We start from the raw sequence: 11,211 nt of genomic DNA, 5'->3' as shown, positions 1-11,211 counted from the left end.
AAAGCGAAAGGCAAGTGGGCGGATGAACTTCCTCATGTTTTATGGGCCTACCGCACCACACCTCGGCGATCAACAGGAGAAACACCATTCTCCTTAGCATATGGAATGGAAGCGGTGATCCCACTAGAAGTTGGCCTCCCCACAATTCGAAGCGAAAATTTTGATCCAGACTTAAATGGAGAAGCCATAGCCTTAGAACTCAACCTTGCAGAAGAAAGAAGAGAAAGAGCGTTGGTCCACATCGCCGCATACCAACGAGAGTTAATCAAAAAATACAGCAAAAAGGTTCATCCAAGACAATTCAAAATTGGCGATTGGGTACTGCGCAAAGTAATGGGAAACACCTTGGTCCCAGGAGACGGCAAGTTAGGCCCCAATTGGGAAGGTCCCTATAAGGTGGTTGGGTTAGCCGGCAAAGGGGCATACCACCTAGAAGACAAGGATGGCAAGGCAATCCCTAGGCCATGGAATACGGCCAATCTCAAGCTATTTTACTTTTAGCTTTTCTTTTTCAAACATGTAATTTTCTCTTCCTTCAATAAAATGAGCAATTCTTTTTAGCACAAATTATTCTTTGTAAAAGTTAGCTTTAGAGACTAAGTTTATTGCAAGCATTCTATTCCAAGTTAGCTGGAAAAACTAACTCAATAGTTGGCTGGAATAAACCAACTCCTGTTACTCTTCAGCCGAAGTAAGTGTACGGCTGAAGAGTGGTTGGCTGGAATAAACCAACACTTGTTACTCTTCAGCCGAAGTAAGTGTACGGCTGAAGAGTGGTTGGCTGGAATAAACCAACTCTTGTTACTCTTCAGCCGAAGTAAGTGTATGGCTGAAGAGTGGTTGGCTGGAATAAACCAACTCCTGTTACTCTTCAGCCGAAGTAAGTGTACGGCTGAAGAATGGTTGGCTGGAATAAACCAACTCCTGTTACTCTTCAGCCGAAGTAAGTGTACGGTTGAAGAGTGGTTGGCTGGAATAAACCAACACTTGTTACTCTTCAGCCGAAGTAAGTGTACGACTGAAGAGTGGTTGGCTGGAATAAACCAACACTTGTTACTCTTCAGCCGAAGTAAGTGTAAGGCTGAAGAGTGGTTGGCTGGAATAAACCAACACTTGTTACTCTTCAGCCGAAGTAAGTGTACGGCTGAAGAGTGGTTGGCTGGAATAAACCAACACTTGTTACTCTTCAGCCGAAGTAAGTGTAAGGCTGAAGGGTGGTTGGCTGGAATAAACCAACTCCTGTTACTCTTCAGCCGAAGTAAGTGTACGACTGAAGAGTGGTTGGCTGGAATAAACCAACACTTGTTACTCTTCAGCCGAAGTAAGTGTACGGCTGAAGAGTGGTTGGCTGGAATAAACCAACACTTGTTACTCTTCAGCCGAAGTAAGTGTAAGGCTGAAGGGTGGTTGGCTGGAATAAACCAACTCTTGTTACTCTTCAGCCGAAGTAAGTGTAAGGCTGAAGAGTGGTTGGCTGGATTAAACCAACACTTAATACTCCTCAGCCGAAGTAATTATGTCGGCTAAGGAGTGGTTGGCTGGTAAGTATAGTTTAACCAACCAAAATGCAAGCATACACACAATAACTGGAATAAGAGAAGTAAAATTTTCATTCGAAAAAGAAGTCATTACAAGGGGGCTTAGTTCGGTTACAAAGAAAAGAGTACAAATTTAAGAGAAAAGTTCATCTATCTCGGCATCAAAGGAAGCATCAGTGTCAGCTGGAAGACCGGGTTCTGGCGGCAGGACTCCTTCAGTCACAACAGTGGTATCGACCGGAGCCACAGTTTCATTTGGCTGTTCAATAGTCAGATCTTCCACTCTGGACTCGGGCCGATCTATCTGATCCACATTCACAACCGAAGTATCCCCAGGGGCAGAGTCTTCATCAGAATCTTCATCATCTGAGCCCTCAAGGAACTGCTGTTGCATGGCCGTGGCATATTCCATCAAGGAGTTAGGTATGAAATAGGCTGGAGGGTTGAAAACCTCGGTCTGAGGATCATGACCGAGCTTCTCAACGGCTCCCCTCCAGCCGCACTTAAAGAAAAGATCCTTGGCAGCATTACATTGTTGGGCGTAAGCGTCCTCTGCTCTCTTGAAGCCCTGCTGGTCAGCCTGTTTTACCTTCTCCTTTATTTCGGCATCCTTCTTTCTCTCAAGTTTTAGCAACTCGCGCAAGTACTTGTCCTTCAGCACAATGGCAGTCTTTTGCTTTTCGGCCTCGGCCGAACTAACCATTCCGGTCAAACGACCGACCTCACCTCGGAGTTCGGCCATTTCCTTTCTGGCCAACTCTAGTTCGGCCGATTTCGCCTCTGCCTCGGCCGCCGCTTGCCTTGTCACTTTCCTCAGCTCCAGTACTCTCCTGTGGGTGATTTGGTTCTTTTGAATGGCCTGACAAAGCAAACAACTTCCCTTTAACCGAAGAAAGAGTTAAAAAGAAAAAGAAACATAAACAGAAAAGCAACCGAAGTCACTAACCAGAATCATGGACTTAGTAGCAGACCGGATGGACTTCAGCTCGGTGGTTAACTGTTTTTGGTGATGTTCCATGTCTTTGGGCAGACACACGCTCTTGGCCAGGTTGATGGCCAACAGGTGGTCTTTCTCAGCAACGACCGAGTCTGTGTCTAGAATGTCTCGGTCGTTGAAGGTTAATTTCGGTGCCCAGCAGCCGATGGTTCGGTCGGAAGACTCCGGTTGGGGGCTCGGTGGTAAGCTCGGCCGAATAGGAGTTTCTTCATCAATCAAAACCCGTTCGGGTTCGGAAGTTCGGGCACGTTTGGTTCGGCGGGAAGAGGATGGCTGTTGGGAAGGAAGGGCGACAACAGCAGGCTGCGGTTGGCTGGAAGGCGCCACTTCGGGCCTAGCTGTTTCGGTGAGAAGGGCCCTGACTCTACTCCTTTTCGCCATCTCTTCTTCTGCGGATAAAGGGACAAGTCTTATCTCGGGCAGAGTTGGGTCCGGTTCCGGTGCCTCTTCAAGAAGGAAGTCAGTCACCTTTGCTTTTCGTCGACCGCTGTAACGGTAGGTCGGTTCGAAATTTAGAAGTTTGGCCCAATCCCTTTCTTTAACCCGAAAAGCGGCTCGCAAGACTCCGAGGTTAGGATAGCTATACAGGGAATGGAGATGGGCAAAATCTGCAAAAAAGAGAGAAGTATTAGTTCGGCTAACAGACTAAACAACCGAGATAACTTACAAAGCAGAAGACCGAAGTAGAATTACCAGGCTCTCCCATTTTCCAATTTATAGGTCGGCCAGGAATTTGAGCTTGAAAATCCTCAAAGTTCCCAGAGACCCAAAAGAAATCGTCATCGTTAAGATCTTTGTCCGGAGTGTGCTTGATTATCTTCTCTCGGCGGCGACGAATTCTAAGGTAGTAGACCCACCCAGCATTCTTTGAGCCGATAGAGTATTGGTGAAAGATCTCGGCTAGACCAAGATTCAGTCCGGTTTGGTGGTTTAATGCGGCTATCCCCATGATAATACGGTACGTATTGGTGGATAGTTGGGTGGGACATAACCGAGTCTGTCTAAGAAATTCGCAGATTAGCGGTTGGACAGGAAACCGTAGTCCGGTCTCTATTATGGATTGAAGGGTAAAAGGCACAAAGCCTTCATTGTTCCAGGGGGTAGCATCTTTTTTGGCCAGCGCCAGATGGACATCATCAGGAATCTGGTAATCTTGCCTAAATTCGGCCAGGCCACCAGGGGTTTCGACTAAATATCTATACTTACCCATTTATTGTATAATTTATGAATAAATTATTTCGGTACCAAAACTAGGCTCAGTAGCTCGGTTGAGCACACGCGGGAGTGCCTGGGCAACCTAAGTCTGCAAAGTAGAAAACAAAGGGGTTAAGCACAGATCGTTGGACCGCGCTACAAATTATAAGCAAGATATACAAATCCTACTTCGGCTTAGTGGGCTGGTTCTACCTCGGCTCTTCAGAATGTTTGTTAGCTCGGTTTGGAGCAGTTTAGACCGGTTTAACGTCTAGGGGCAGCTTTCTGAGTTCGGTCTAAAAAACTAAGAAAGCTGGTTTAGTCCCAAGGCCTAAATCGGTTGCGATGTGAGGAAAGTTACTCCGGCTGAGCCCCTAGGGGCGGCTTTCTGAGTTCGGTTTCAGAACTAAGAAAGCCGGCTTGGCCCCAAGGTCTTAGCTCGGTTGGAGACCGAAGTACCTAGTTCGGTATATGCAAGCTTGTTCGGTAATCTTATCTTGGCTAGAGTGGTTCAGAGGAAACTACTGACATTCCTACAAGTTCTAGTTCGGTTATTAACTACAGAAGTCTACGTATTAGGGGCAAACAGAATCCTAGTTCGGTCGCAATGTGATTTTGGATATGAGGCTTGTTTTTCTACATAACAGTTCATACACATACAAGTTCTATTCATTTTTTCGTGAAAGTACAGAAGCAAAAACAAGGAATACACGAGCATGCTTCACCCAGATAGAAAAAACAGAAATGAAGAAAGCAAAAAACAACAACAAGTTTTCTCAGAACTTACCAGTTTGGAGAAGAAGAAGTTGAAGATGAGGCAGTGGCAGCAACGGAAGCACGAACACAGTAAGCTTAAAGCTCAAGAACTCGAGCAGCCAAAAAAAGCAGAGGGAGAGTATGAAGGGTGGTAAAAGTGAAGATACCCTAGCCTTAGGGTTCACTTTTGTTAGAGAGCCCAAAATTTGGGCGGGAACCGTCTCGAGATCTCAAAGCACGAAGACGGCGTGACAACCGTCCTTAGCCCATCAGAGCCTGCCACGTGTCACTGGAATGGGAAGCGTTACAGACACTATGACTGAAGAGACGTTTTGACCGGACATAGTGATACCCGAGGTAAACTTAGTTCGGCTGGAAAGGCTAAAAGGGTTTTTTAGCTCGGCTGAAAAAGCGTAACAAACTCTAGCTCGGCCAGAAGGCTGGTAATCCCAATCATGTTGCACAGATGGAATTAAGGGGCAATTGAGAGGGTAATTTTTGGAAAAATTGGGCCGAGCTTCGAGTTGGGTTTTGAGGCCCAAAGCGCAGAGGACTAGGTAAAAAGGCCGTACTGAATACTCCGGCCTAGAGGGCAAGGTTACTCCGGCCTTGGGGAGACAAAGTTACTTCGGCCCAAGGAGGTGAGTTTATTCCGGCTCAAGAAGAGATAGTTGCTTCGGCCCAAGGAAGAGTAATTCTACTCCGGTCCAGAGACAACTCGGAGTAGGGTCTTAGAGTTAGTCCGGTCGCAGTATGCTCTGGGAAGACCGGCTTCGGAGTTAGTCCGGTCATGACATACTCTGGCTAGGTCAGTCAGAACTTGCTACTTGGAAGTTTGATCTAAACGCACCAAGGTTGAACAAGGGCAGCCGAAGTAATGAGTTAGAGGAGAAGACCGAGCTAAGGATAGTTCGGCCTTCTATGTGGCTCAGCATAGCCAGTGTTATTTCGGTCATGTTGTAGTTCGGCCATGAAGAAAACCATCCCACTTGGTTTAAGCAGTGGGGAGGGTGTAAAAGGATAAGCATTATCCTTAGGAGAATGAATCCTAGGAGGACTCTGCATGGAGAAGTACAAGTCCTATTAGGATTGTGCCATATGAAACTTATAAAAGCTCACAAGCATCACCTTGGAGGAGGTAATTGAACACAATCTTTCTGAGAACTTAGAGCTTTGTCTATTTGTCAAGTTTTCTGACTTAGGCATCGGAGAGGTTTCCGGCACACACCCGCCGGCTAGCTCACGTTTGTGTTTTCAGGTGACAAAGCGACGTCGTACGGAGGAGCGTGGACTTGGTCAACAGGATTATACGAGGAGAATTATTTCCTCCCCGTACAAATTGTATAATTTTTTTTTTGATGGTATATTAAATATTGGTAATCTGAAAATCATGATAATATTGTGGAATTTGGACTTGCATGTGTAGTTTATGCAATTAAAAATATTATTGAAGATGTTATTTGGTCCTTTAAATCTGTCAGAAAGATGTACAAATTTTTAGACAATTTTATACTCAAAATTTGAAGATGATTTCTTTTACAAAGTTGTTGATAATGATGTCTAGTTCATCCAAAAAAGTTTTCAACAATTATTGAGTTTTGTACGAATTTATACATATTTTTAACCAAATCTGGAGCTATAGGCAGATTTTATTATGTGTTTGAAAAATTATTAAAAATTTTATTTTTAACCAAATCTGATAATTTCTACGAAAAAAATGAAATTTAAGAAGTCTAGTTTTATAATAAATTTTTAGATCATGGAATTGATTTATAAATTTAAGTATGGAATTAATTTAAGAAAATGTGATAAATCTGTGTCATAAACACTCTTGGAATTTTTAAGAATTATTTATAATTTATTTTTGAAAAATTCTTTCTGAAAAATGACAATAACATGTTTATTGAGTATTTTGTATATTTATATGAATTTTAGAGTTGTATAAGTAATTTATTTATAATTGTATTTGCAAGATATACATTCTGAAAATTTTGACAGATTAAGGAGGAACCAAAAACTATCTCTTCAATTGTTTATTTATAACTTATTTTTGGGAAATTCTTTCTGAAAAATGACCTAAACATATTCTGTACATTTTCACGAATTTTAGAACTGTATAAATAATTTATTTATAAATTTTATTACCTAAGGTATAACCTGAAAATTTCTGGACAGATTTAAGATCATCACTTCAATTATTTATTTGAATAAAAATTAATTATTGTGTTGGTCTAATTCATCAAATATTGTAAATTAGTAATCCATGTGTGGGTGTATTGTGCTTTATTTAATATTGCGCTAGTTTAATCTTATAGATTAAAAGTCCATGCATGTGTATAATTATGATTTATTTCTTTTTTTTTTGTATCTAAATTATTATTTCATACCATGGTTTAAATAAATTGTTTATTTAAAATTTGTACAATTGTTTATTATTGTGTGACATGTGTAATATTTTATGTTCGGATTTTAATGAGTTGGTATAATATTATTGGTAATTAAATTTTGAATTATTGTGAATATCTCAACGAGTAAAGAGACACGGAATTTAACCAATGATACATTAAAATGTAAAAGTGATGGGGTGAGCCCAGTTTAGAATCTTGCGCAAGTGAGTTGCGAACCCTAACATGGCACGGGAAGGTATTTCGGCTCTTATCGGTGTAGGCGATATAAGGTTGGTGGTGTGGGTGTCACAACATAAACCGTTCCCTTGGGGCAGACCATGATGTCATGACTCGGGTACGTAACTCTGGTACGTGGGCATCATTGGTAGTTACAGTAAGTAACATTTAAATATTTGACCAAGGGGGAGTCAGAATTGCTCATGGCCATTGCTTAGTAGTTGAATGGAAATAGTGCTCCGTGGGGAGTTATTAAATTTATCTGAAAAACTAAATCTATGAAAAAAAAAAATGTGGACAGATTCCTTATGATGAAATACTGTTTTCGTTTGTTATATTTTTATTTGATTTATTATTATTTATTGTTATTATTTCAACTGATAACATTTATTTTATGCTTACTAAATGTTACTGGTTATTCTGTTATTACACATTATTCATGAATTGTGAGTATTATTATCGGGGTGGGCATTTTCGGGTTGTAGTTTCTTATTAAGCTCGTCGCTCACTGGCATTCCCGTTGCCCTGGCATTTTATGCCAGGTATCGAAGAAACCGAAGGAGACACCGAGGCCTTGCAAGGTGACACTCAGCCTTGGTTAGCTTGAAGAGTACCCAAGTTCCATGAACCATTTCCTAAAATTCTAGTTTTTTTTCCTAGTTTTCTTTTTATATTTGTGTCATTTCGGTTATGTACTAAGACTAAGTTGTGATGTAAGAACTTTAAATTCTGGGTTGTTAATTAATGGATGTTAGTAATCTTGGTGGCAATATTGATTTTAAGTTTCTAAATCTTATTATGATGTCCTTAAATTTGGGGGCGTCACAGGATAGTGAATCACACTCTGGGAATCTTAAAACAAATATGTCCGTTCATGGAAATTTCGTCCCCTGGAAACCGTAAATCGACCCCCATGTAAACGTAGGCTATACAAGCACTACTATTGTCATTTCACGAAAATTTCGTTCGTGGGATCAGCACCTATGTATATGTACGGTTTTTAGGACTTTCACCATGGACACTCAGGTCAATTTATTTCAATCAGACACCACTTACTTCTTAGATTCACCCATTTTTTCAAAACGGTAAACATTTCTAATGTATAAATATGAGATAGTACTCGATGTAAATGAATGAAGAAAGTAGTTTCAATTCTTCTAATTCTCGTGTACTTTTTATAACAATCATAGCTATCCTCCACCGATAGTCAAAAATAGATATTTCTAAACAGATAAACAATTATCAATAAGGATAAACTTTTTGAATTTCAAGATGTGAGTGATAATACATATCAAACTCCACCATCCTCATTAATATCAATCTAATTTCATGATTTCAACATCAATTCCATTATTTATACAAAATCAACATTTGAGATATTTAAGGCAAAACCCCATTTCTCTTTATGAATCAATCCCAAAGAATAAAACACACTATTTTATCACCACTCATCCTCATTTGCAATTCCAAAACCATTTTCAAAAATCCATTTGAAAACCCATTTTTTGATTGTTTTACCTAAAACCCTAGATTTGTTTCAAAATTTTCCAAAATCACAATATTGTTTAAAAATAGCAAATAACTAAGTTAAAACTCATAAAAAGTGCGAAAAAACCCTACCTCAAGCTTTAGAAGACGAGAGAGACAGTGAAAAAAATTCAAAGATGTCGAAAATTAACTTTGCTCCGATTAGAACGAAGCCTTTGTCGAACTTTACCTTTTAAAAAAAAGGACACAGGTGAAAAGGTAGACGGATCTAGGTGTATTTGAGTGAAATCAATGAGTTTTGGAAAGAGAGTGAGAGAACATTGGATTTTGAAATGTTTAGAGAGAGAGAGAGAGAGAGAGAGTGAGTTGAAAAAGTAACTCAGAAAAGTGAATTTACGAACTGATATACGCGCAGGTCGCTCGAGTGTCCAGACACAAAAGATGTGACCGCTCGAGCAAAGAAGTTTGTCGCTCAAGCGAAGATTACAGACTCCTAGAAATTTTGCAGACATATGATCCACACTCGAACATAAGAAGCACTGCCTGAGCTTGAGCGCAAGAAAGACAGCTCGAGCGAAGAATACCAACTTCCAGTATCTTTGTAGACCTGCAAAAGTACTGAAAGTTCATAAAGACCGCTCGAGCACAGGGAGTGTCGCTCGAGCGAAGAAGCCAAAATTTGGGCAATAACCATTTTGAAAAACAAAACGATAACCAACTCAATGAAGTGTAAGATGAAATAGGACATGAACAACCATATACAACAATAAAACTCGGATCCAAAATATCAAATGGGTCGGGTCTAAACCACAATCGCTATATAAATAATTTTTATATAATTTCTATTTCTACATATTTTTATTTTGGGTAAATTACACTCACCTCTCCTGAGGTTTCTGACAAATACAGGGACCTCCCATGTAGTTTGAATAATTACATAAACCTCCTCTACTTTAACTAACATTGTCAAGATTTTCCCATATTTGAACCCCCGTTACCTGTGGTAGTAGAACCTACTAATGTCATCAGCAATAAATCCAAAAATACCAATAATGCCCCGATGGTTGTTGGACAATTATTAACATATTTTTTAGGATAAATTACACTCACCTTCCCTGAGGTTTCTGAGGGTAAATATTGCACATTTTTTATTACTTGTGCTATACAATCATAAAATTTTAGAATGATATAATAATTGTAACATTAGTATATAAGAAAATTTTATAAATTTTAGGGTAAATTATACTAACTACTCTTGAGATTTGGAGAATGCAATAAGCTTCACAAACTTGGTACAATTACATAATATTGCCATACTATTTTAATTCACATAACATTTTTTTTCCCCCAATAATTCGTTAGCCATATATAGAAAAAAAAAATATGTTGCCATTTATTTTAGTGTTTACACACTATATGCATTACTTTTTATCAATTTAATCTTACTAAATGGGACATTTATGTAATTATTTCAAATTTATAAAATTTATATTTCCCCCCTAATAACTGGAGATTTATGTAATTATGTCAAATTTATAAAATTTATATTTTTTCCCCTAACTCTTAGAAGTAGTCAGTGTAATTTATCTTAAAATTTATTCTTATTTATTTATTTTATAGTATTACTTTAATCAAAATTTCAGTTTATAGTGAGGTGAAAACTAGAAGTATAAACGATTAATTAGCTAAACAATAACAAAGAAACATATTTGGTCCTCTTTTGGAATCACAATTCTAATTAATTTTTTTTTTCAAAACTCATAATCAAATACGCAATTCAAAATTACTCAAAACTCAATTCAAAAATTATTTTCAAAACTCATAACCAAACACACAAATCAAAACTCTTTTCAAAAATCTATTTTAAAAGATAAAATTTTAAAAAACATTTTTTTATTTTGTTTTTTAAAATCATGATTTGAGTGTGGAGTCGTATTTTGAGTTATCAGTTTTAAATTTAGTTTTGAAAAGAAAAAATTTGTTTAGTTATAAGTTTTGAAAAAAGTTTTGAGTTGTATTTTGAAATTTTTTGGATTTATTTTTTTTTAAATATTTAAAAAATTTCTTAATTTTTGTTTTTTAGGATAAATATTTTATATTTTAAATATTTATTTATTTATTTTAACGTGCTCTATATTTCATACATTTATTTGCTGTATTTTTTAAAATATTTTAATTATAATTTTTAAATATTAACAAATTAAAAAAAATATTTTTATTTTAAATATATAATTTTTATTTTTTTTATTTCAAATATTTTATTTTATTTTATAAATATTTTAATTTTTTTTGTTATATGTTTGATTACACTTTGAGTGTAGAATTTTGAAAGTAGTATAGAGTTTCGAGTTATGTGTTTAGTTATGAGTTTTGAAAATAATTTTTGAATTAGTTTTGAGTTATGTGTTTGGTTATAAGTGTGGAGTTGTGTTTTGAGTTTAAAATATTAAAATTAAAAAAATTAAAATATTTACAAAATAAAATAAAATATTTTAAAAATTTTTTTTAAAAAATTTAAATAAAAATTATATATTTAAAATAAAAAATATTTTTTTAATATTTAAAAAAAAATAAATCTACAAAAGCAAGGGTAATAAATCCTAAAAAATAATTC

The 11,211-nt window shown here is 37.4% G+C and overlaps 1 protein-coding gene across 1 annotated transcript; it reads right to left on the bottom strand.

Moving 5' to 3' along the window:
• Window positions 1-1,321: 1,321 nt before the first annotated feature.
• On the bottom strand, window positions 1,322-3,319 carry LOC145789786 (uncharacterized). Its single transcript, XM_082867200.1, has 2 exons — window positions 2,485-3,319; window positions 1,322-2,397 (listed from the first exon to the last, which is right to left on the bottom strand). Exons 1-2 carry the CDS (start codon window positions 2,914-2,916, stop codon window positions 1,672-1,674), a joined length of 1,158 nt encoding a protein of 385 aa, XP_082723326.1. The 5' UTR covers window positions 2,917-3,319; the 3' UTR covers window positions 1,322-1,671.
• Between the last annotated feature and the right edge of the window lie 7,892 nt (window positions 3,320-11,211).

This window comes from Camellia sinensis, chromosome 1 (assembly GCF_055761805.1).
Source record: "Camellia sinensis isolate YWXY chromosome 1, ASM5576180v1, whole genome shotgun sequence".
In the NCBI taxonomy this organism is placed as follows: Eukaryota; Viridiplantae; Streptophyta; class Magnoliopsida; order Ericales; family Theaceae; genus Camellia; species Camellia sinensis.
This window is presented reverse-complemented; position numbering and strand designations above follow the sequence as displayed.